General features: G+C 40.2%; 1 protein-coding gene across 1 annotated transcript in view; it reads right to left on the reverse strand.

Annotated features, from left to right (window-relative positions):
- Positions 1–14,279: 14,279 nt before the first annotated feature.
- Positions 14,280–27,449, reverse strand: part of LOC141110999 (uncharacterized) — a 49,561-nt gene continuing 36,391 nt past the window's right edge. Inside the window, exons 4-7 of the mRNA XM_073602883.1 lie at positions 24,961–25,027; positions 23,171–23,397; positions 20,653–20,763; positions 14,280–16,124 (exon numbers count right to left, since the gene is read on the reverse strand). Of these exons, the coding sequence (XP_073458984.1) occupies positions 16,045–16,124; positions 20,653–20,763; positions 23,171–23,397; positions 24,961–25,027 (485 nt within the window). The 3' untranslated portion in view covers positions 14,280–16,044. The remainder of the gene's footprint in view (positions 16,125–20,652; positions 20,764–23,170; positions 23,398–24,960; positions 25,028–27,449) is intronic.

The raw sequence follows: 27,449 nt of genomic DNA on the forward strand, positions 1-27,449 counted from the left end.
ATCTTGCCATCAATTTTGACCAAATTTCCTGAGCCTTTGTAGATCACACATCCCCAAAACATCAGCGATCCACCTCCGTGTTTCACAGTAGGAATGGTGTACCTTTCATCATAGGCCTTGTTGACTCCTCTCCAAATGTAGTGTTTATGGTTGTGGCCAAAAAGCTCAATTTTGGTCTCATCACTCCAAATGATTTTGTGCCAGAAGGTTTGAGGCTTGTCTCTGTGCTGTTTGGCGTATTGTAAACGGGATACTTTGTGTCAGGGGCATGTCAGCAGTCGTCGGGTGAATCTGCGTGCACGCAGGTCCACAAGGAATGTTTCTAGGCGAATTCAGCTAAATTCCCCACCAGGGGGCGCCGGCGCGCTCCCGCGTGTGCCCGTACGCGCGTTCGCGGGTGCGCGCGCCCGTTCGTGCTAGCGCCGTTTGGCGCCAAGGGCCCTTTAAAAGAGTGACAGGTGCTCATGTCAGGTGCTGTTCGTCTGCAGCTCTGCACCTGAAAGTTCCTGTATCTGCCTATCTGTTGTTTGCTATTGACCCGGCTACGTCTGACCACTCTCCAGTCTCCAATCCGACCCGGCTTGCCTGACCTTGCTTATTCTGATACCTGTTGCCGAACTCCTGCCTGTCTGACTACCCTTGGATCATTCCTCCTGTTTATACCTGCCTGATCTCCTGCCAAAACGGACTGTCTGACCTTGCTTGCCTGTGTCCTGTGACGCTGCTTCCAGCCTGCTTGTTTTGCATCCAGCTGCTGTCATCACATCTGTCTGCCTGCCCTCCAGCCTGCACCAATTTACCTGCATCCGCAGCTCAGCCATCCCTGAGGGACATCCTTCCAGTTCCGGTGTCTGCTTCTGCTGGAACCTGCATCAGGCCCTCCTACCCACTGCGCTCAGGAGACCACTGTTCCCACTTCCAGCGGCTCCTGAACCAGCGTTTAAGAGAGGTCTCCTTCTACCAGTCAGGCTCAACTACCAGGTACATTACACTTTGTGGCATTTGCATAGAAATGGCTTTCTTCTGGCGACTCAACCATGAAGCCCATCTTTCTTCAAGTGCCTCCTTATTGTGCATCTTGAAACAGCCACACCACATGTTTTCAGAGTCCTGTATTTCACATGAAGTTATTTGTGGGTTTTTCTTTGCATCCTGAACAATTTTCCTGGCAGTTGTGGCTGAAATTTTAGTTGGTCTACCTGACCGTGGTTTGATTTCAACAGAACCCCTTATTTTCCACTTCTTGATTAGAGTTTGAACACTATTGATTGGCATTCTTAATTCCTTGGATATCTTTTTTCTATTCCTTTCCTGTTTTATACAGTTCAGCTACCTTTATCCGCAGATCCTTTGACAATTCTTTTGCTTTCCCCATGAATCAGAATCCAGAAACGTCAGTGCAGCAGTGGATGAAAGATGCAAGGGTCTGTCAGGAGTCCAGAAACTAATTGACCTTTTATACACACACACTAATTGCAAGCAAACAAATCACAGGTGAGGATGGTTACCTTTTTAATAGCCATTCAAACCCCTTTGTGTCAACTTGTGTGCATGTTGTCATGCCAAAATCACCAGGGTATGTAAACTTTCATTTGGTCATTTGGGTATTTTCTGTTTTGCTTGATAATTAATGGCTTCAGCCAAACACCATGAGTGAAAGAAATGTTTTTGTGCTATCATTCATATTCTCTGAAAAATGGCCAAGCAATCATAGATTCTGCCAGGGTATGTAAACTTATGAGCACAACTGTATCTTCAATTAACTTTTGAATGGGATTATTAAATATTTTAAAAAATATTTTAAACTTTTTAATATTTTATATATTTTTTTAAATATTCAAAATAATTGGTTCTCAAGAAAACAAATATAATAAACATATTGTACACATTAATTTTCAAATCAATCAAAAGACTTAACTACTTCAGTGCGGGGCACTTTCACCCCCTTCCTGCCCAGGCCAATTTTCAGCTTTCAGTAGCACTTTGAATGACAGTCATGCAACACTGTGCCCAAATTCTATTTTTTGCTTTTTTTTTGAGACACAGAGGGGTTGATTTACTAAAGGGAAAAAGACTGTGCACTTTGCAAAGTGCAGTTGCCCTCTTCAAGAGCAGTTGCTCCAGAGCTTGGTAAATGAGCAGAAGCTCTGCTGACTCCTATCATCCAATCGTGTGCAAGCAAAAATGCAGTTTTTTTCATTTTCCTTGCAGGGGATTGGGTATTCTTTGCAAAGTAAAGCCTTACCTCATTTACTAAGCTCTGGAGCAATTGCACTTGCACAGGGTAACTGCACTGTGCAAAGTGCAGAGTTTTTTGCCTTTAGTAAATCAACCCCAGAAAGCTAGTGGCAATATTTTAATGTAAAAAGAAGATTTGTAAGCTGTGGGCACTGTGGAGGATGGGGGCAGATGAAATATTTTCATATTACTGGGTTTAGTAACAATTTAAATTTATTCCAGCAATTGGCTTCCATGCACATATTCACACAGGAAAGCCTTATTTTGGGTCCACTTAAGGTTTTCATTATTAACTGAAGCCTTGATGAAGGGGGCGGTTCCTTTGACCCCCGAAAAGCATTGGCTATCTTTTAGCACAGCATCAATAAATGAAATTATTCTGCTGTGCTGTGGTCTGGCGCTCCTTCCATGTATGTATACACATTTTTTTCTGGTAATCTGTTGGGGTACTCACTAGAGGGTAGCCTTGTCTGTCATGAGCAGTCTAACCTGAGTCAGTGGGCTCTTCAAATGTTTTTTCTCACTACTTCATATAAAACTTATATCAAAGTCCTAACGCCTCTTGGCTGCCTTTTCTTTTCATTGGAATCTGGACATGTGGCTATGTCTTTTTTCATTGAAATTTGGATGTGCGTCATTCACTTCTATGGGCTGCCTGCACACAACTCAGAAGTGGATGCACATGCAGAAGATGGTTCACCATGCAGGTCTAGTCTGAATGAGCCCATAATGTTATAAAGGGGGACCCAATTAAAAAAATATAAAGGCATGGGGTCCCACCCTTTATACATATCCAACCTTTATCCTTGATAAATTTATGTTATACATTTTTAAGGAGGACTATAGAAAACAATAAAAAATAAGCATGGATGCTGGATAATGTTTACGCTACCTTGTGTTTGGTGTACTTGTATACCAATGACCTGTGTTACTGTACATTGTTTAGTATTTCAAAATCCAATAAAATCCTTTGTGAAATAAAAAATAAATACACACATAAAGAAAAGGGCACAAACGCCTAGTGCAGTATCCAGAGCACTTTATTAAGGAATAAAAAGAGGATACTCATAAAAGTTCAAATAAATATAACACGAAAAATACTCCAAGACCTGGAGACACTGGAATATGTTTGTCCTCTCTGAAGAGAGGAAAGTTCTTTTAGGTCCATTATTTGCTCAGTGGACATTACTCTCTACACGCCTGCATTGAGAGGTGCCATTGCCTCACAATAAACTTCCTTTATACCCTCCCTTCATTCCCTTATATTCCCCCAGTCACCCATTCCTAATTTATAGTTTTTTTCCCTCCTCTCCCTCTTCTTCTGACCTCAGCTTATCTACTTTTTCTTTGTTCTTATCTTATATATAGAATAGAAAAAGAAATGGGCGACTCCATGCCTCTTTATGTGGTTTATCTCTCAAAACAGGTGCAGAAATGATTAAAACAAATTGGTTATAGTTTCTGTAATTTTTCCCTGACGTATATAGATCTTTAACACGGATTCACGGAATAGACACATTGTTTTCCTTGTAACCGATTATGTTGGCGCCTATGTATTTTGGATGTGACGTACTGTCCTGGTTTAAATAAATAAAATCTTTGAAAAAATATAGCCTTGTACGTAAACCAAGAATCAAGGTTCTGTCCTCTAGTGATGCTCCTCTAGTTCAGATTTATGTCCTGTGTCGCCCTTCATCAGACAAAAAAATCTCTGCAGTGCAGAGGCAGCCAGGCGCACAGCAACAGTCCACACACTCCATCTCAATAAACAGCCTAAGGGATGTCTTTTTTGTATTTATTGCTGAATAAAATTTGGAGAGGGTGTAGGGCAGCATGGGATACTCCAGAAAAACTACATGGGAACAGGAGGACACACTACAATGAGGTAAGCTTCTCTAAAGCTTCTCTTTACACCAGAAGTAAGACAGCCAGAACTGAGACCTTGCAAGGGCTTCTCTCAGCCATATTCACCACTGGCACTTTCACCCAAAGGACGCCAGCACTCAGTTACTGGGACTTTGAGTTCAGGTCCGTAGTCCCAATGTCACAGAACAGCCTGATGCCTTCTTCCAGTATCCACCAGACACTGTTCAGTGAGGGAAAAGCTAATGCCTACAATGCCATAGGACAGAGAGACCCTTTTAACCTCTACCAGTCACCCTTCAGTGAGACCTACAGACCAGATCTTTAGCTCCAAGAAGATTTAGAAATAGGCCCCCCAGCTATGCCACAGCTGGGACCTCGATGAATGTCGGCTTGAAACAGCAGAACTGCTGCAAGGGGGTGGGGGTATAGCCACCCCCACATCGAGTAGGATTCCATTCAGTAGGAAGACCCTGCTGTTCTAAACCTCAGACTATTTATATGTCTCTCCAGCAACCTGCTGATATTGGCTGAAGTGCAATAAATATTCAGGTTGCTCATTTGAATGCATCTAGAATGCAGCAGGAAACAAACCTTCTGCCTGTGAGATCCAGCCCAAAGCAATTAATAGTGTTCCAATGATTACAGAGGAGCCAAAAGAAACTAAATTTACCAAACAATCTAGCAACCTATCTACGAGGGATCTACATTCTATTCCATAAAATGAAATTACACACTAAAATACTCAGGTGTATAAATATATTGATGTATAGCATGCATGTTTTATATCCCCTATATCTGTGTCAGGAAAGATTGGCTGGGAACAGTGGTCCCTCACCCTCTTGTGCGCCCCCGGGGGCGACTGGGCGCACGCGTGTGCGTGGGAACGAGCATTCATGCGCGTCATGGGGGACGTGCACAGCCATTGGTGCCAGGCGGGCTATTTAAACACAGCTCTTCCCTCAGACAAGTGCTGCCTGATCTACCGCATTCCTGTGCCTTACTTGTTTGACCTGATCTGATCCAGTGTTGACCCGGCTTGACCTGCGACTTTCCCTGTCTGCTGCCTGCCTTTGATCCCCGGCTTGTCTACGACTCTGCTTCTGCCTTATCCTCTGGTCCATCCATGCCTGCCTGTTACCGACCCGGCCTGCCCTGTGACTCTGTCCCTGTCTACTGCATCTGTACCTGCACTGTCTGTTTGGTTTGACCCGGCTTGCCTGACTCTCCTGTGCACCGCATCCAGTGCTACTTAACTGCTCCTGTGTGTTCCTGGTTCCAGCTGGTTCCTGTCTCCTGTTGCCAAGACCTGCTGATTCTGTTACAGTTTCTTGAAGGCTTCCTGATCCATCCATCGGCTGTTGATCCTGCCAGGCACTCGTGCTACCTTAGACTCCCATGCTCCCTGTTTCCTCTATCATGGGTCGTGAGTCAGGGACGCAAGAGAGGTCTCTTTCTGCATTCCGGGCTCATCACCGGGTACGTGACAATCTGATTTCTCTCCTATAAGTAAACATATATTGTGTCACAGGAGGAAAATATCTCCAAAATGTTATTATATCGGCAATGGAGGTGTAGAATAATTATATTAATTTGGCTTTATAATCAAGATCTGTAAGTATGCAGTCTGGGTTCCCTTTTATGCTTTGACTTTGAAAAAGCTCACTCAGCTCAGCATAAGACAAATCTTGAAATAGCTAGGTTGTGTGCATGTCATTTTTGTAACAGTTGTTCTACATGTGCTGAGTTAATGACTAAAGGTCAGTAGGTCAGTGGTGTCACAGATAAGAATATACTGTGTCTGTCATAGACTTTATTGCAAAGATCTTTTTAAAAGTAAAAACATATATTATCCATAATATAGTTAGTTATTTGATATAGTTATTTAATTAGTTAGCTAGATTGAGTTTGTGTGAAGTAATATATGTTTATATGTTTCCAATTATAGTTTAATATGCATTTGTAAGGTTTGGTACAGAATTGCATTTCTGTAGCTTAAAGAATATCCATTACAAGAATTCGGCCATTTGGAAAGGTCATTCACCTTTAGTTTTTTATAAGAATCTGTTGTGTGTTACTGACAATCAAAGAAGTTTAAGAGACGTGTCAGCTGTTGGCAAAGAGAATATTTAGAAGAATCACAAATATGATCATTTCATTTTTAGTTCTAGCCGTATATGGCTATGGCTTTAGTCTGCTGACTAGTTGATTTGAAATAGTATAAAAACAGAGTGACACTTCACTTCAGGATGCACGACACACTTCACTACACTTCACTACACAACACACACAACACATGTCCTTCACTCACACACACAGAAGGACTTCACTACCTTTTCACATACACAAAGAAGAACACGCGCATTCTTACTCTACAGAAGACATTTCGTTTACATTAGGCCTAAATACAGCCTACCTCACAAACAGCTGCTAGAGCGGACATCTCTCTGACATAGAGAAGAACAGATGGAGCTGAGACATCTCTTGAACCTTCTTGATATAAGTTTTTGTTCCTATTATTTTTTGTTTTACTACATCAAGCTGTAAGAAGAATTTAACTTTGTATATATTTTCAAGTTGTTGCCAAGTGTGACCAAATAAACTCACACTTTGTTTAAGACAGTCTGGCTACTGAACTTTTGAACAAAACGCCTAAGACACTGTTGACATAACACGTGTCTGTGAGAAGAGAAGGTTTTTTACACCCTCTCCACATTTTTACATTGGCGATTGCCAGCCAGTCCAGTTTTTTTTCCCTGTTCCTCGAAAAAGGGGGGAGACTCACACATTTTTCATGATTGATCAAGTCTCGGGAAAAAACGATCAAAGAACCTAGAAAGCGGCGTTTGTGTTCCATCAGACAAGGATGCAAGGTCCAAGGAACTGAGCCAGCTAAAGACGAGAAATTCTTCTAAATAAGATATGGCTTCTGATAATCAAATATGGAGGAACAAGCAGCTCCAAGAAGAAACTAAGTAAAGAACCTAGACGGAGGCGTTTGCGTCAGATGTGGACAACAGTTCAATAAAAGTCGCGGGTGAGTTTTTCTATGTCTGTTTTCTCACCTCTAGCCAAAGTTTGTAACTTTGAAGAAAAAAAAAAAAAAAGGAAGACCCAGCCTATGAAGTTGATTGACAAGGCCATTTGGACGGTATGCTTCAAGCTATGGTTGGAAATCCAAGACTTTGTTTGTGAAAACGTAACGTTACGTACGTGAAGATTTCTGCCAAGGTTAGTTCCTAAGAAGGTGAGAAAGTCTCACATAAGAAAATATTGGGTAGTTGCCCAATAAGAAAAAATGTTGAATCAGGAACTGAGACTTCACGTTATTTGAAAAAGCTACCATTGAGGTACAACAGGCAGATGTATGTACTATTTGGTAAGCTAACATGAAAGTCGGATTTTAATGTTTGAAGATGGAAAGTCCAAGAAACAGGCAAAGAAAAATCAACAGGCAAGAACACTAAAGCACACTAAAGCACACTACAGCACACAATACAAGGAACAAGGCAAAAAGCTACAAGAAAATGATTCTTCCAAGAAAAGGCAACAAAGGAAAGAAGAAGCAACGAAAGAAAGAAAACGCAACAAACGAAAGAAAAGGCAACGAACAACAAATTTAAAGGACATTATTCATCTCTTGTTTTTTTTAAGTGTACACAAGGACTATCATACTAACAAGGGGTGAGTGTGTTTGTTTATATATAATAGGGTAACATGGGATGGTTAACATCTCAAGGCTCAGAAGTATTTTCCTGTACCATCAGGAATACATGCAGTAGTAAGGTAATTAATTAATGCCAGAGTGTAAAGAAGTTATTTAACAAGGAAACTAAGTTTAATGCTGCATGTAAATGTTTATGAATATTTTAGCCCTGAAAAACAGAAATGTGTGTTATTACACGTGGTCATTTTAAAACACATATATAGGGGGCAGAAAAAAGTTTTCAGAGAAAAAAGTATAGATTAAGATTGTGGAAAGAACTGTATGAAATTGAGATTATGGAAAATAACATGGTGTTTAGTGTTTTAAAAAAATCCTACAGATTTGGTTGTAGGAAATAATAAGTTAAGGATTGAACAATTTTTACAAAAATTCCAAACTTAGATTTGGTTATTAAATGAAAAGTAGTAGATTGTTCTAATTTATTTAAAACTACCCAGAGAAAATATAAAAATATGAAAGTTTTGTTCAATCTAAAAAATTGTAAAAATAACAATTATTAAAAGTCTTTGTAAATGAGTATTTCTGGTAAAAGTAAGGACTTTGATTGAGGGAGGAGTTTTCTCGGGGATATGGCCAATCGCAGTTTTTGGGCAGGACCCAATCTGTGAGTTTCACGAGATTGTCCTCTAAACAATTTTTTTGTCATTACTATAATCAGGAAAGTCATATAACGTAGTGTACATGATTTTTGGCAGATGTACAAACAAAATATGTTTAAAAAGTGTTAAAAAGGTTAAACATTTTAAAAACGAAAAACTAGATTGTTACCGAATTGTACAGTGTGTTGTATACAAAGCATGATAGCTAAGATTGACTGTAACAGATCATTCTCTGAAGAGTTTGTGACATACGAGGAGCCTATTACCAACAGAGAAATGCAGATCAAGTTACACAGACTAGTCGTCATGCCATGACAGTTTACACTTCTGTGGATCAAAGTCTTCCAAATATCTGGAAGAGGGTTCATGGATGAGAAAAAATACATTTTTAAAAGGTATTATTACTTACTAAAGTAATTGTTTTTAAAAATAAGATTTTTTGAAGCCTTAATAACTTTTCTTAAGAGTTCATTGAGATTTTTGTAGACAGAGTATCTGTCTGAGTAAATTTTAATGAATTATATAGGCTTAATGTAGGGCAAATATTTTTAATTACAAGAGAGAACTTATATACAATAATTTGAAGATCTAAAGAAAGCCCTTATTAATTTAGTATTTTTTGATTAATATAGAGATTTCTCTCAGCCATTTTACATTTAAGTGTATGTGGGTGATGGGACAATTTCATTGGTATTTATAAAAAAATAAAAAATATAAAAAATGTGTTAGGAATGCATTGTCCAATGCTACAGATCTGAGACATTGTGGGTTTTGCACCATTTGTTTTGAAAAACATCTTATGTTACGCTAAAGGTGTTATTACAAAGAAAACAGGAGGTGTCAATGCACACAGCTTTGTCTAGTGGCAATTGGATGTTAAAAAAATCAGTTGTAGTGATATTTAAAAATACATGGGGATTAAATTATGCAGTGTGATGGAGCCACAGTTCTGTAAGTTAATCATGAAAAAGTCACTTTTTCAACTTTTAGTGGACATTTATTGGGAAAGAATTTCCTGTGTTTATATAGATAGTGCTAAATATATTGGCACAATGGAATGACAATATTAAACTTTCTGTAAGTGTCTGCATTAAAAGCTGAACTTAAGACTGTCATGTGTTTAGCAGTCAGAGTGACAGGCATGTGTGGTTCATTCAATCATACTGTATGAGAGGAATGTTTTTGGTTCTGAAAGAAATTTCAACATGATCAAATTTCTTTCAGAAATAGAATATTTGGGAAAGCCCAACCTAAATTGTCAGTGTAAAGGAAAAAATACAATAATCTGGTAAGATTATTCTTTTACAAGATTTAATATTAGTCACAGGATAAAGAGGGGGACTATGACATTTTGTTTTAGTTAGAATCAGTACAGACTGATGAAGATAATATTTATTGTAAAAAAAAATAATTCCAACAATAATGAATAGAGTTATTTTTAAATTAAATTTTTTCTTTTTGCATATCCAGGTACCTGACTGACTGACTGATTGATTGATTTTTTTGTTTAAGCTAATGAAAGAAATTCTGAACTACTCATTTTAGAACACTTTGTCATCAAACTTCTGAATATTGTTTTATTTGTTTATAGAACTATCCAAAAGGAAAGAGTAACCTGATACTACAAAGTATTGAGGAATTTGGCAAATCTTTATAGATTGATTATATTAGTTTTTTTTCCTGCTTAAGGAGGATACAAGGATGTTGTTTTTTAGTTAATGTTTCTTTTTGATAAATTAATTGAGGTTATTCTAGGAAAAATAATATTTTTAACAAAAGCTAAGTTGTTGTGAACTTATGTTATATTCCATTGGGGTTGGATTTCAAACCATGGAATCAGATTATGATTTAAAATTTTGCAGGACATGTATGCTATTTTAGGTATTTAGTAAACTTTTTGTTTCTTATCATCTTAAGTACTCAGGTATTGTAGAACATATGAATAGTATTATAAAGTCTAAATAGGGTAAGATGATTCAAGAATAAGGTAAAAATTGGGTGACTTATTTACCTGCTACAGTTTAAGTTTAAAAACTTTATTATTTTTTTTAAACACAAGGTTTGTAAACTTTTTGAGTTAATGACAGGATGTCTTTTGAGATTAGCATACTCCGTTATTTTTATATAATCTGTTGTATAGAAAGAAGTGTGGTTGCAAACTTTGCAAACGGGTACAGGTATTTCAGAAGTTTGTTCACAAATTATGGCTAGGCCTTTGCTAAATTTAAATAGAAATTATGTCTTGAATGAGATTTCAACTTCTAATGAGTATGTTTAGTAATTTATTCCAGTAGCTAAAGTTATGGTTAAGAATTAAAGATCTGAAGGTACCAGGGATGCCAACAGAGATGTCAACTGAGATATCAATTGGAAAGATTATTTTGTTATTTTTAAGGTACATTGGAATTATACTTTTTGTTTCTAAAGAATTGGTAATAAAATAAATAAAAATAATTGGTAAAAATAAGAACTAAATGGGTAGGATGGGTAGGATGTAATCAGCAGGAATGTTTCAGTTTGAGGAAATACCTCAGTGACAACTGCTGCCGGAAATATATTATTGCATCCTATAGTTATTATATTTATTATTATGATATTATGTATTTTATTTCAAAACTGTATTATGGTTAGAATGAAACAATTTTATAAACTGATTAAGGAAGAAATGAAAAAAGGTGAAAAATTATGACAGGTATTTCTAGTCGGAAAATTACTTCTGGCTTATCTGATCCTGTGATTGGCTGTGGTACATCTGGAGCAACTGATTCAAAATGTGTATGAAAGGGCGCCATAAATGGAGTGTGCGTGATTTAGTTAATATAATAAATTATATTCAGGGGGGATTGTAGAATAATTATATTAATTTGGCTTTATAATCAAGATCTGTAAGTATGCAGTCTGGGTTCCCTTTTATGCTTTGACTTTGAAAAAGCTCACTCAGCTCAGCATAAGACAAATCTTGAAATAGCTAGGTTGTGTGCATGTCATTTTTGTAACAGTTGTTCTACATGTGCTGAGTTAATGACTAAAGGTCAGTAGGTCAGTGGTGTCACAGATAAGAATATACTGTGTCTGTCATAGACTTTATTGCAAAGATCTTTTTAAAAGTAAAAACATATATTATCCATAATATAGTTAGTTATTTGATAAAGTTATTTAATTAGTTAGCTAGATTGAGTTTGTGTGAAGTAATATATGTTTATATGTTTCCAATTATAGTTTAATATGCATTTGTAAGGTTTGGTACAGAATTGCATTTCTGTAGCTTAAAGAATATCCATTACAAGAATTCTGCCATTTGGAAAGGTCATTCACCTTTAGTTTTTTATAAGAATCTGTTGTGTGTTACTGACAATCAAAGAAGTTTAAGAGACGTGTCAGCTGTTGGCAAAGAGAATATTTAGAAGAATCACAAATATGATCATTTCATTTTTAGTTCTAGCCGTATATGGCTATGGCTTTAGTCTGCTGACTAGTTGATTTGAAATAGTATAAAAACAGAGTGACACTTCACTTCAGGATGCACGACACACTTCACTACACTTCACTACACAACACACACAACACATGTCCTTCACTCACACACACAGAAGGACTTCACTACCTTTTCACATACACAAAGAAGAACACGCGCATTCTTACTCTACAGAAGACATTTCGTTTACATTAGGCCTAAATACAGCCTACCTCACAAACAGCTGCTAGAGCGGACATCTCTCTGACATAGAGAAGAACAGATGGAGCTGAGACATCTCTTGAACCTTCTTGATATAAGTTTTTGTTCCTATTATTTTTTGTTTTACTACATCAAGCTGTAAGAAGAATTTAACTTTGTATATATTTTCAAGTTGTTGCCAAGTGTGACCAAATAAACTCACACTTTGTTTAAGACAGTCTGGCTACTGAACTTTTGAACAAAACGCCTAAGACACTGTTGACATAACACGTGTCTGTGAGAAGAGAAGGTTTTTTACACCCTCTCCACATTTTTACAGGAGGAAAAGGAAGGATGTATCTTAAAGTGGATGTAAACCCTCCATATACCCAATGAAGTGAACAGCCTCAGATGATACACAGAGATGAAACTAATCTCCCTATATAAGTTTTACATGTATATCTGCTGTCTTCTGCTTTATATACTGTTCTGTTAGAATTTTCACTTACTGGTTCACCTGTAGGAGGGGATCATTGCTAGACACTGTGAGAAACTGTGAGACAGCTGATTGAAGGAAAGGCACACACCACCCTCCCCACACATGCAGAGCTTGCCTGTGTATATTTTATCTTTGTGATAATCTATTTATAGCAACCTCCTACCACACACAGTTCAGGCTCCCATCTCGGAGAGCTTGTCAAAAGTTATCAGGCTGATAACAGAGGAACAGAGCAGGACAAAACTACAAGACACAGGGCTTTGAAGAGAGATAAGTAAACACTACAGATAGATGTGCCCAGCTCAAATTTCATGAATCAGGTTTACATCCACTTTAAGGTGCAAATCCCTCTTCGAACACAATCTGAGCCTGTGTGCTTGGAGAGAGGCTTGCACCTTTAGATTCCTCCACGTGTCAATTGGTTTGACAAGCTTCTATGTTGGGGTGGCAATGGATTGTAATTTTGATGACTTTGCAGCAGAACTTAAAGTCGAATTCCAGCTTACACCTAACTAGCCTCAAAATGATCACCTCTATCGTCCTAGCACATATGCTAACTAAAGCGTGTAAGAAAGATGTATATACTTAACTATTTTCAGGCCACTATGGTCCAATCACGTGACCCCCCTCTGTTTCAGCCAATGTGGCTTCAGGAGAGACGGTTTAAACATAAGGAACCCTTGGGATCCCAGTGTATAACAAGGCCAATAAGGGCCACAGCATTCTCATAGGCAGTCATATGTCTACCTGCTGCAATTTGGATTTCAGACAACTCAAGGCCAACCAATCCCAGTAGGAAGAGAAGGTAGGTCAAAATAGGTTTTCTCAGCCAGGCACAAAAGGAGCCCCTAGCTCAAAAAGGAAAGCATTGGGAGTTTCTACAAAGGGTATAAACATGTATACAAAGCTGGTGCAATTGTTATTAATTGGACAATGGTAATTCTGTAGGACGGCTTTGCAGTGGATGCCCTATGCTTGTGTTCCTATGGGCATGGAAACAGCTGGAGAGTGAAAGGAATAATTAGTTAATACAGACCGTTTTGATTCCAGATGCTTACATTTTTAAGTATCTATATCTAAACCCAAAACTTTCTTTTCTTAGTTTTTGGTTAGGGAATAGTTAGAACCCCTGTAATACAGAATTTTTTCCCTACTGAAAAGACTACCCTTCACTTACCCAAAGACACAACAGTAAGTGAGGACATTACCCAAATGCAAGGGAAATTAACATTTTTTTTTTTACAAATAATAAGGGAATTCACATCTTAGATGGCACTGAAAAAAAGTACCCCTTGGAAAAATATCTCTATATTCCTGTTCCAGTGACAACTGTAACATTTTGGAATTCTCGTCACATTTCTCCACCATTGTGACCAGGACAAACACAGGCAATGATAAAAACGTGAGAGGGATTTCAACTCTTCCCCACCCTATATAAAAAGGTTTTACGTTATGTATACTTTGTTATAGAGGAATATACAACTACTGAAAAGTGCCCCTGTAGCTCAGGAATTTCCGGTATCCTTTGCATACCTCTCCTCCCTGATGAGTTATATTGTGATCAGTGACAATCGCATGTAACCCTAATTGTTCCCAATGTGTGTGCTCCCATACTTCAGACTGGGTTGCTCAAACAACAAAACAATCCCATACAAGTTGTCCACAATACTAAATATACACAAATTATATCAAAATTAGTTATATGAATAAGTGTGCACTTTATTAAAACATATACATTATGTCCTAAATAATAACACACAAACTGAGTTTCCACACAAAAAATAAAAACTTTCACAAAATGCACATTATATTTAACATGTTAAATGCAACATGGCCCAATATTGAAATAACTAGTTCATAATATGTCAAAAATCAGCCAGTGAATTGGATGCTCACTATGAGCACCATACCGGCATGACCCAGGTCACTGAGATAAATTTTAAATGCAAAATAAATTATTCATTCCAAACAAAAGACATAAAAGGTATAATTGCTATCAAGAACTAGGGATGATCTTGAGTTTGGTTCTAAATCCCAGGATGTAGCTGTCAGTGCCAGGCCAATCAGCTGCAGGCAGAGGGTTCCCAACCTCACAGCTGCATGTGAACAAAGGGGTGGGGCTGCTCATGGCATTATTAACCTAATATGGCCGCATGGCCATAATAGGTGTATGTCATTGATCTAACATATGTGGTCCTATCAGGTCAATGATATCATGAGCATCACCCCCCTTTCCCATAACATATGAATGCCTTTGGGAAATCCCCCACCTACAGCAGATTGGCACTGATAGCTATCTCTTGGGTTCAGACCAAACTCATGCTCACCCCTTTCAAACACTAAGTGGAACTAAACTGCTAATACAGTGGGGAAAATAATGTTTTGATCCCCTCACAGATTTTGTAAGTTTTCCCACTTACAAAGAAATGAAGGGTCTATAATTGTTATCATAGGTGTATTTTAAATGATAGAGACAGAATGTCAACCAAAAATCCAGAAAAAAAACACAAGATACAAATTGAGTTGCAGTTCAGAGAGTAAAATAAGTATTTGATCCCCAAGCAAAACATGACTTAGTACTTGGAGAAACCCTTGTCGACAAGCACAGAGGTAAAACGTTTCCTGTAGTTGGTGACCAGGTTTGCACACATCTCAGGAGGGATTTTGGTCCACTCTTCTTTACAGATCTTCTCTAAATCCCTAAGGTTTCTGGATTTTTGGTTAATATTCTGTCTCTATCATTTAAAATACACCTATGATAAAAATGATAGACCCTTCATTTCTTTGTAAGTGGGAAAACTTACAAAATCTGCAGGGGATTAAATAATTATTTTTGCCACTGAATATCTCTAACTGCTACTCTCTATCTCCAACTACTCCACTACCCTTTGCTCCTGGTTCTGATGGTAAACAATAGACTGCGGTTAACACAGAGGGCAGCCATCTTGATGTAGGGCGTGTGACGTTTACACCAATTTGCAAATGTAGCAAGCCAAGACCGCTATGTATACTGAACGATTTGAAGCAGGCTTTGTATAGGCTTCTTTTGCTGGCTAACATACCTGAGCTCTGGGAAACCTGTGTTTTCGATATATACATTTCACATTATTTTATGTAGGAAAAAAGGCATTTTAATGTAAAGTATGAGTGTTGGAAAACCAGTGAGATCTATGGGTACAACTACTTCCAAGGTAATTTCCAAACTCCACAGCTGCACTTGGAAGGCAAGGACAATTGATCTGTAAAGGCTGTCACTCGTGTATTACAGTTTGTGTTCATCCAGGATGATTAAACGGAAAAGTTTTGTCATGAAATGGTAAGGGAATGAAAATATTCTTTCAATAAGAAGGAGGTTCACAGGCAGCTCTCTCCAGGCTCCAGGGGGACTCTGGGTCCCTGTATGTCACTGGATACCAGTGAATAAAAGCAGCTTGTAAGGCTGCATGGAGTTTCAGACAGTTCCTCACACAGGATTATTTTTGGTAAGACTAGATTCAGAATCCGTGCTTTCTTCCTGTACTGGTACTTTGCATTTATTGCTTCCTGGAAGAAAACATTAGAAATCTCATGAGTATTTATATAAAGAGAAACTTTAGGCAACATGAAAAAGTAATTATTAAGATACTGATGATATTCAGCAAATATCATAACTGTAATAAAGTGTAAACATTTAATGGTCTAGGTGTGCAAGAAGGAAAGCACCAAAAGCAGAGCCTATGGTATCCATATTCAGTTTTCTTCAGACTCTTTTGTCATAAAAATCCAACACGTTTCGGGGTTCAAAGGATCCCCCTTCATTAAGACCTGGTACTGTTGAAAAAAAGTATGTACTGGACTAATGAAATCTAATGACTTTGAAGGGTAATTAGCCCAATTGTTCTTACATATAGTTACATAGTAGGTGCTTCAGAAATCCAAGCACTGAAAGTGTGATCTCTATAAATAACTTGATCCAAATGACATCCTGCAGATCATAGAAAGCTTTAATCCAAAAACTTGTGCAGATCATAACAGATGAACATCAGAAAAGTCAACATCATTAGTGTATCTAGCTCCAGCAGAATACAGCATATGTGATGAATTGAGATTATAGCACAAGGAAGAAAAAGGGTGGGACTACATAGCTTATCCCCTAGCTACAGAGTGAGGAATGGACAAATTTGAAGACAAACAACAATACATATGTAACATGATACTGATGATCATTCCAGGTGATGGTTAAAATGACAAACTCTGGTTAAGAAAATTCTATTGATGTATTCTTAACTTGAAAAGTACCTTATTTTGCTCTTAGCTTCCTTCGAATCTCCAGATTCATTATTTTTTTTGCTGCTGTGGTCTGACTTCCTGTTAGAGGGTGGCTATGTTTATTCCCTATGGTCCCTCTGTATATGGGAACATAGCTACCTTCTTTTGCTCACTCCTGAGATGGACTATGAAATTTGTAGTGTATATAGAGCAGTGGCCATGACAACAACTAACGTGCACTGCTCGTTCCAAACAAATTGAAGTGAGGAGGAGAAGGAGAGGCTCTTGATCTCTCAGGCATTAGAAGGAGGGAGAAAGACACGAGAAATGTTTTCATGAAAAATAGATTACAGGGCCATTAAGTAGTAGATGTGTCTGAATTATTTTTGGAAAATAAGGATATTGCTTAGTGTCACTGAGAATTAATTACTCCTCCGGATCTCTCCAATGTCTATAGAAACACTTTGTTTAACAGCACTAAGCCCTGATGAAGGGGGGGGGGGGCAATAAACCCTCCCCCCCCAAAAAAAAAATTAGCTTTTTTAGATGCAGGAGTCTAAATAAAATTGAATCTGGACTTTAAAACGTTCTGCCTTTGGCACTTTCCTTCCTGCAAACCCACTCACCCTGTGGCCAACACTCCTGGGAGAGCTGCCTACAGAGAATCATTCCCTCTACATTGCTTAAGACCTGACTGAGAACATCTATTACCTTGGGAGATCCAGCTCTCCACACCATTTTTCTACTTAAAATGTATGCTTAGACAAAATAATAAAAAACATATTCAGTACATCTTCCCATGTTTTACCCTTTTAAATAAGCTGCAGGTTGTAACTGTTCCCCACTCCACAAAAATATATTTTTTGTCCTTGTCTGTGATCCCCATTGGAAGAGATCTGTCTGTATCACACCCCCTAATGAACCACAGATGAACTGGGATACCCCACCCTGCACAGCTAGACACACCACATTTTCACAGTCTCCCAGAGTCAGAAAACAGTCCAGTACTTTGTTTTGTTGTTTTATCGAGGGATTATAACTTGGATGGGGAGTAGGGGCATTATGGGATGCCCGCTTGACTTTAAACAACTTCAGGGACAACTTCTCCTATATACAGTCTATATACACTCCTCAAGCTGGCACACTGTTTGTGAATCTGACAAAGCACTCAGTCAGATTATAGCAACCACCTGTTGTAGGCAGGAACCCGAGGCCCCTTTAAATGTGAAGCAAATAAAAAAAAGTAAATGTCCAGCTTTCATCCCTGTGGCTACTGATCCCAGCACCATCTCTTCAGACACTGTCAGCCTGCCTGGCTGCAGCTGCCCCTTTCACTAGCCCTCCAGGCAGTGGTGTATTTAGGATTTGTGCTGCCCATTGGCCTGACTAAACCCATGCACCCCCTTAATTTAAATACGACCCACCTCTTCCTGCTGAGGCCACACGCCTTCCTGTTTAAGACCCACCCTATCATCTGTAAACCACACCCCTTCCTCTGTAGGCTCATTTGGCACCTTTCAAGAGGGAGGGGGGAACGGGCACCTGTTTTTGACAGGTACCCTTCCCCACTCCCGGGAGACTGCGCTGTCTCCTCTGAAGTTCGGCTCCCCTTCTCCTTCCTCCACTGGGCCATTTAGAAAGTGCAACGTGCCTCGCACATGTGCAGGAGGGAACCAGACGTTTTCCCTTACCATGAATGATGGTGGCAAAACCCGAGAGCCAATCCGAAAATCGGCTGAGGTGTCGACATTGCGGGATCCCTGGACAGGTAAGTGTCCTAATATTAAAAGTCAGCAGCTACAGTATTTGTAGCTGCTGAGTTTTAATATTTTCGGGGGGGGGGGGCAGAAATCCTCTTTAATGAGTTTGCATTGATTTCAGCATTGATGGATCACTTTATTGCAATATCATGATCTGCATATTAATGCACTTTCACTAAATGTGGAAAGTTTAATGGTTTTGCATTGATTTTAGCATGCATTGAGCACTTTGCACATGCCAGTGGCGGCTGGGGGGGCGCAAACAAATTTAAAAATTCAGAAAAAAATACATCAATTACAGCCTCAAATGCAGCCACTGTTCCATCAAATGCAGCCACTGTTCCATCAAATGCAGCCACTGTTCCATCAAATGCAGCCACTGTGCCATCAAACGCAGCCACTGTGCCATCAAACGCAGCCGCTGTGCCCATCAATTGCAGACACTGTGTCCATCAATTGCAGCCTCTGTGTCCTATCAAACACAGCCACTATGCCCCATCAAACGCAGCCGCCCCAAACGCAGCCACTGTGCCCTCCACTGTGCCCTCAAACACTTCCACTGTACCCATCAAATGCTGCCACTGTACCCATCAAATGCTGCCACTTTGCCCATCAAATGCTGCCACTGTGCCCATCAATTGTAGCCACTGTGCCATCAAACGCAGCCACTGTGCCATCAAATACAGCCATTGTGCCATCAAATGCCACCACTGTACCCATCAAATGTTGCTACTGTGCCCATCAAATACAGCCACGGTGCCCTCAAACACAGCCAATGTGCCCTCAAACGCAGCCACTGTGCCCTCGACTGTGCTCTCAAACGCAGCCACTGTGCCCTCGACTGTGCTCTCAAACACAGCCACTGTGCCCTGTTTCCCTTGTGCTCCTCTCTCTCTCCTCACAGCCAGACCCCGCCCCGATGCCGAGGAGAAGATTCACTGCAGAGTGCGAAGGAGGATAGACTGAGCATAAGGCTCCACCTCCGCCAGTCACACACCCGCCCACCCTCTGCCAAGCACGCCCATACACAGTGGCGCCGCTACAGCAAGTTATCCGCCGTTGGCTGTATATGTGCAGGAGGCAGCCGTGGGAGCCGGGAATTGGGAAGACAGGTGGCGGGCTTTCTCTCATGCGCCACCCCCGTAAAGCGCCACCCTAGGCCTAGGCCTTGTCGGCCTAGGCCAAAAAACAGCCCTACCTCCAGGCTAACTTCTCCACAGTCCTCCCAGACTGACACTCTGTCTCTCTACACAGTCTTACTAGACTGACACTCTCTCTCTCTCCATAGTCCTCCCAGACTGCTCACTCACCAGCCCACCCGGCTGACTTCTCAGGAGAACTTCTGGACATGCTGACTTGGTCCCGCTGTCCTCTGCTTGCTCCTGTGCCTCCAGGAAGGATTCCTCAGTGTGTTGTAGAGGGTCCCTCCAGCACCCGAGCCCCAGGCCTGAGGTCTCATGAATACTCATGGCATGACTCATGAGTATTTATGAGGCGGCCTGCCCCTGCCAGCCCATTTTGCTGGGGATTGGCTGGAGCCCTCATCAATACTCCAAGCAGCCCCTCCTAGACTCCACCTTCTACTTCTGAAAGCTTCTCCAAAGTTCCAGAAAGCAGTGGGAGTCACCAGAGATGCTGCTTGCTGAGTCATCCAGCCTCCCTGAGTCACTCAGCCCTGACCCAAATTCAATCCAAGCCTAGCTCTTAGTGTAGGGAAATTTGGCCTGGCTAACAACTAACTAGGTACACCTAATCTAGCACACTAGAGGGTGCAAAATCGCAATGAAGGAAAATGAAGGAATCTCCCCCCGACAGTTACACAGATGGCAAAAAAAAACAAAGAATCAAACAATGCCTCCACTCATCCCTGCTCTATCCAGAATTAAATAAAAGAAAGTTTGACTGAAGCTGGGACGTATAAAAATGATGATGATGTCCCTTTGAGCACATCACATTGACATTCATACAGAAAAAAAAAAAACAGAGACAGATTTCAATGTTCTATGTAACAAAGCTTGTTTGTCATCAGGACATGGTGGTACTTCACTCTCTACAATACTTACGGATGAATCCTCTGTTTACTTTCCTCTTTTTTGTCTGTATTATCACTGCCAGTAGAATTCCAGCCATCGCCATCAGCAGGGTAACAGTAATGAGAATTAAAGTGACAGTATCTAAGATGGAAAAAGAACAGATGTTAAAATACAACTAATTAAACTATAGGACATTGTATCATTTCAAATTTAAAAATCAAAGGGTTCTAGGTTGTGTTTTAGGTGTAACTGCCACTTTTGCTGGACAGCTTGGATTGTTAAAGGACATAGAAAAATAACAGATCTACTGGCAGGATCAGCAGATAATAAAACTGTTAAAATGGAATCAAAACAATCAATTTAACTGTTTCCCAAAATAGTTACATTTAAGGCATGCTGTGGTTGATAACTGTCACAATTGCTTATGCTCTCAACTGAACTGTCAAACCATTTATGTCGGGGTCATAACTGATAATAGGTGCAACACCATGGCAACTGCAGATCTTACAAAAGCTAAGATTGCATCTTTCTTGTCTGTAAAGGGTAGGAGGGTTTAGTTCCACTTTACATTCAAGGCATTCCTTGAATGATGGTTGTTAAAGTGTCACTAAACCCACATCATAAAAAATTATCAACAAATGGTATTTTCCCTCTATCACATCAGAGCAGCCCATGTGACTATAGAGTCACACATGTGGACGTATACACAGTGGTAAATGACAGCCCACTCCCTCCCTCCTCCTCCTCCAAGCCCACTAAACAGCTAAACATAACATGGGCAGGATATTGCATGTAGATTAATGGTGGCTTCACCTCCTTCTTATTCTAAAACACAGGCTGAAGGGGTGTGACACAGCCTATGACTGACAGAAAGCCACCCAAACCATGTTATTGCCAAAAAATAATAAAGATTTGATTTAAAATATATATTTGAATGACAATTTAAAACAGATTATTGATAATAGTTATTATTAACTACGTAGTGTAAGGGCCTGCCTGATTACATACAAATTGAAAATATTTAGGTTTAACCTCATTATCACGTACTGGTGAAGGCTGGAATGTTGAGGAGGTTTCTCTTGCACCACCCGCCTAACAATCCTGAAGGTGGAGACAGAGAGTGTAAAGGCAAGGAGTGGCACGAGTGCCGTAGCAACTAACTGGCGATGTCCACTTTTTAGGTGGGTAGAACTGGTAGTTGCAGTCCTCGGACTAGGATGCAAGAGCAGCTTGGCACCAGAGCGTGGGGCAGAAGCAGAATCAGTAGAAGAGCAACAGTCAGTGGCAACTGGGCAGCGAGGCACCGAATCAGCAGGCAAAGCAAGTCCAGGTGATAGGCCAAGGTCGTTAATAGCCGGGCAAAGTGGCACAAAGTCAGCAGGCAGATCAGATCCAGTAAACAAGATCGTAGTAGTAGGTAATAGAGTTAGAGCAAGAGCAGAAGCAAAGTCCAAAGGCAAGCTGGGTCATACACAAGCAATCAGGTACAGCAGATCAGGTCTTGGGAACACAGGAACGAGCTGAAGACCATTCAGCAACTACTCACAATGATAGAGTAGTTTAAATAGGCCACTGGGTGCCAAGTGCTAATTGGTATGTGCACAAATTTGCGCATGCGCCCAAATATGTGTGCGATGAACTGGCACTTCATAAATGACATTGGTCTTTCGCTCATTTAATATTAGCATGTGTGCAATGTGGATAAGCATGAATCTGCATTGACCTTTTGGCGCTAGAAATCCGGTTTACCTTGCACTCATATTATAAGGTTTAGGTAAATCTAAAGGAAAATTTACAAGAAAATTGTATAATGTATGGCAAGCCTAAGATGCAAGCATTAGATTTAGCAAAGCTATGTGATATGAGGACATACCCAAACTATCTAATCAATTTGTATCCAATTAGGCAGACCTTTGCACTACATGCATTTTGGTAGATCTAAGGAAAAATGTACAATCAGATTGTAACGTGTGGTGAGCTTTAGAGGAGGACTCAGAGAAACAGAAATTGTGTCAATGCTATTGACAGACTGCAACACATGCCATGTTTCATTTTTGGCCACAGTTCCACTCTAAAGTCCAGCTCCAGACTCTGCTTTTATTGCTGTCTGTGTATTATTTGGGAGATTTCCCTTCACTTCCTTACCACTAAACAATAGGCAGTGAGAGAAAATCTCTCAAATGTGAGTACAAATCTCCACTTAGACCACTGTTACTGAAACAGGTGTCCTCTGAACATTTCTGTGCTCTCAGCACAGAAACCTTGACTGCCAATGACACATATGTGCAGCATGTAGACATTAAGACCCACTCTCCCTGCTACATTCACCTTGCCAACGCACATACTGTATGCGTTCCGTGGTCGACAAGAGGTTAAATAGTTAATTGAGGTTTAAACTTTAGACCAAAAAGAGGGACAACTAACAAAGAAGGAGAGACGGATTGATTTGGCTATGAAGGAGGAACAGTTATTTTAAATAAGGGACAATTCAGAGCTTTAAATCAGTCACGTCTCAATTCTCTGTCCATTCCCATGGACTGATATTTACCCCAGTTCAGGGCCACTATGGTTTTGGGTATTGTGGAGTGTTTGATGGAAGTGACAGAGCTCTCTGCAGTAGATGTCTCAGCATCCCCAGGCATTCTTTGTGTATGTGGAGGAATTGTGGTGACAGATGTAGGTAGAACCGAAACTTTTGTGCTCTTCAGCTTGGAACATTGTACATTGTTCGTGGCCGATCCTGGTACAAGCACTATCAGGCCTAAAGCGCTGCAACTGAAAAAGGGCACAAAATTAGAGACAACTCAAGAAAACAGAATGAGGATAGAGAGAGTTCACATAATTTAGCATTTGAAACAGAGCGTATAAGCATATCCCATTATAAGAAAACTTCATACAAAACATGCCTGTGGTTAAAGCCCAACTCCGGAGAACTAAAAATAACTATCCATTGCAGTTAGGCTGCACCCACACTGCAGGAATTATTTGCTGGTTTAGGTCTAGGGGACAGTAAAAGCATTTCAACTTACCCAATCCTCTGTTCCCCTGGCACATGGCACTCCCCCACACCCTGGCGGTGGATTGTCCCTTTAGCATCATCACGTTCAACGCACTGGTCCTAAAGATGTCAGAACCATAAACTGGTTGCTGTGGAGGATCAAGTAAGTGTAGCACCCTCTAGTGTGCTAGATGTAGATAGGTTTGTTGTTAGTGTAGATACAAATGTGTTTAGCTCAGGGCTAAGCCTAAGCTATGAATCTGACTCAGGGCAGGGTGACTCATCCTAGCAGCTTCCCTGGTGCCTCCCCCTGTTTTCTGGAACATTGGAGAATGTTCTAGACATAGTGGACAGAGGTTAAGAGGATATGCTTGGCATATTTATGAGGGCATCAGCCAACCCCCAGTAAAGGGTTGGCAGGGGGCAGGCCAACTTATAAATAGGTATCAGTCATGCCAAGAGGGTGGAAGATGGAGTGCTGAGGAGGCTGTCGGTGGCCCTTGAGGGTGCCTCCTAGTCGGGTGGGGTGGGGGGTGGTTGACCTCGGGCTTGGGGCTCAGGCGCTGGAAGGATCCTTCCAAAACACACGGAGGATGCTCTCCTGGGAGCAAGGACATAGGACAGCGGGAGCAGGTCAGCACTTCTGGAAGATCCCCAGAGAGTCAGTCGGGGTGGTGAAAGGGGCAGCTGCAGCCAGGCGGGTTGGCAGTGCCTGAAGAGGTGGTGCTGGGTTTAGTAGCCACAGGAGTGATGCAAGCTGGACACTGAAATTCTGCTACACAACTAAGGGGCCCCGGGTTCCTGCCTATAATGGGCCATTGCTTTCATTTGACTTAGTGACTGTCAGATATACACAGTGATCCAGCTAGGTTCTGCAAGCAAATGTGTGCTGGAGGAAGAAGAGGAGCTGTATATAGAGACTGCATATAGTAAGAGTTGTCCCTGAAGTTGTTGATGAAGTCGGATGGGTATCCCATAACATCCCATCCCTATCTAAGTTATTACCCTCAATAAATAACAAAAAACAAAGTCACGGACTGTTCTCTGACTTGAGTGCCTGGCTGTGCAGGGATCCCAGGTAACTTGCGGCTCCTTAGGAGGTGAACGACATAAGTAAATCTTCTTTTCTATGCCTTCTAAACAAGCAATAAGGGATAACCTTGCAGCAGTTATTTTTATTCTAGTTCTGGGTCAGAGACTCTATGGGTGCAGTCTCTGACCCTAAGGAGTCGGGTTAGGTCCTTCCCTCTCCTGACCCCTTTACTCTCAAGAGTATCACATTATTAAACAGTTACTGTATTTATTAGGGTATTTTTCAAAATGAAAACTCCTTCACTTACTTGGTCCATGGGCGGCATTTGCTGTTTTCTTCAGATGTGAAATGTCCATAGGCACAAGGCTGGCATTCTGCAATAAATAGACAGCTGTGGTCATTTCTAGAAGGGCCTATCATATCATCTCCTAACGTCTATGGACAGACTCCACACAAGGACTGAGAAAAACTGTTTTCGAGAACTTATAATGACCTTTGTTCTTTTTGCCACCAGAAGGTGCAACTATGACAGGTCAGCCAAACTTCTCTTCAAATGTACCCTCTGCTGGAGATCCCTACTATAGCATGTAATCAGAATGCTTGCTGCCTGACACAAATAACCAATCACATTAAACTGAACATGACAGGGAAAGTCTGCTATTTGTTCTTTTTTTGGTCTATTAAATATACCATTGAAAGTGTTTTGTTATATCTATATGATAAGTGTAAAAAATAACTGATGATCATGCCAGAAATCCAGTCTACTAATAACTTCCGGTGCCCTCTGGATGTTGTGCACTGTTAACAGTTTGCATTGTTCCCAGCAATCTCTATGGGATACAGAACACCTTCCTCCTATGTTATGGAGAATAAGAGAAGGGTAGGAGTTCCATGGTCCTGTTCTAGGGTAATATTACTGCTTTTCTATAGATATAGTTCAGTGAGTGAGCATAGTGAGCTTAAATAGGCTTACATTTTTTAGTAAGTCCATTAAAAGTGCATTTATATTTCAAACTAATTAACTAAATTGGTAGTTTTTGCTGCTACAGTGATCACCACTTGTGCTGGGCAGTCGCCCTACTGCATAGTAACCACAGGGGTCTGTATCTAAATTAATCTAAAGTAACCAGCGAGAGATTAGCTTACATTAGTCTGCCAGCTCTAATCCAATAAAAATTGGTCGCTATGAGTTGTAGCATACCATTTTTTTTTTTTTTGCAGTATCAATAAAGTGTAAGGAATGGTTAAAATGGTTTTTGCTGTGTGTCCAGTTGGGGGCATTCCCTATCACTTCCCATCCCAGAGACACAACAGGAAGTAATGCTCGGTACACACGATCTGATTTTCCGACGGGAAATGTTGGATGTGAGCTTGTTGGTGGAAAGTCCGACCGTGTGTATACTCCATCGGACATTTGTTGTCAGACTTTCCGCTAACAAATGTTGGCTAGCATGTTCTCAAATTTTCCGCCAACAAATGTGTGTTGTCGGATTTTTCGATCGTGTGTACACCAGTCTGTCGGACAAAAGTCCAAAGTACAAACACGCATGCTCGGAAGCAGAAGTGGTCGGTCTTGTAAACTAGCGTTCGTAATGGAGAATTAACATTCGTGACGTGGCAAATTATGAAATCTCCAAATGCAGCGCACAATTATCTTTTTCTTTAATGGGATAATAATGAAGCTGCTTTGCTGGTGATACTGATGGAGTTATTGCAAACAAATTTTCAAAGGCTTTTTTTTCTAGTGATATCAAGAATAATATTATTATGCTTTTTTTTTTTTTTATTTGTGCAAGTTACCACTACATCATTATCCTGTAGATTTTAAGATCAAAGATCCAACTATGTTGGTGTCCCTTGTCAATTTTACATTATATTTTTTAAAATGTGACTGCCTACTCCCAAACTGTCATTTGAAGTAAAACACATAGCCAAGTATTATTCTACACAATTTTTTTTTTATTGTGCATTTAATAAAAAAAAAATTAGACATGCTATCTGCCAATAGAAAATAACCAAAAAGTGCATTCTATGCATCCAAAAATATGGAAAATTTACCAAATCAAATCATTATTATTCAACCAAAAAAATAATGTCAAAGCAATAACTCCAAGGCCAATAATAAATAACACGTTATCTCCTCCGATTCCGTAACATGTTTGGTTGACGAACAGCCGTTCAGAAACGAACTGAAAAGCGATAAATTAAAAACGCGAAAACAAAAGCGCGAATCAACACTCACCAAACTTCTACTAACACCAAATTAGCAGAAGGAGCCCAAATGGTGGCGCTAAACAGCTGAAAAACCACGTAGTACGTCTAGTAGTCACTACGTTTGTAACTGTTGGCCAACATTTGTGTGACCGTGTGAATGCAAGACAAGTTTGAGCCAACACCCTTCGAACAAAATTCCACGGTTTTGTTGTCGGAAAGTCCGATCCTGTGTACGAGGCTTAAGAGGAAATTTCCGCAAGGTGGGGGGGAATTCCCATCTTATACAGTTGTCACTGGAACAAGTTTCCCCATTGGAAGACTTATCCTCACCAATTATGCCGATGGCAATTTTGGATTTAACATCAGTTTCTGTACTATTGACAATGGTCACTGTGGACAAATTGAAAGGGTGAATCTTCATAGTGGGGGACCCCAATAAAAACATGCCTGTAATCTATCCCAGAAGAGAGAACCCCTTTTAACCCCTTGTCATGGGCTCCCACTTGCCCTTTAAGGGGTACTAAACACATGGAGCGACAAGTGGGCTTCCTGACTGTGTGATAACTGTGAATTGTTGTCACA

The sequence above is a fragment of the Aquarana catesbeiana genome, linkage group LG10, assembly GCF_042186555.1.
Source record: "Aquarana catesbeiana isolate 2022-GZ linkage group LG10, ASM4218655v1, whole genome shotgun sequence".
Lineage (NCBI taxonomy): Eukaryota > Metazoa > Chordata > Amphibia > Anura > Ranidae > Aquarana > Aquarana catesbeiana.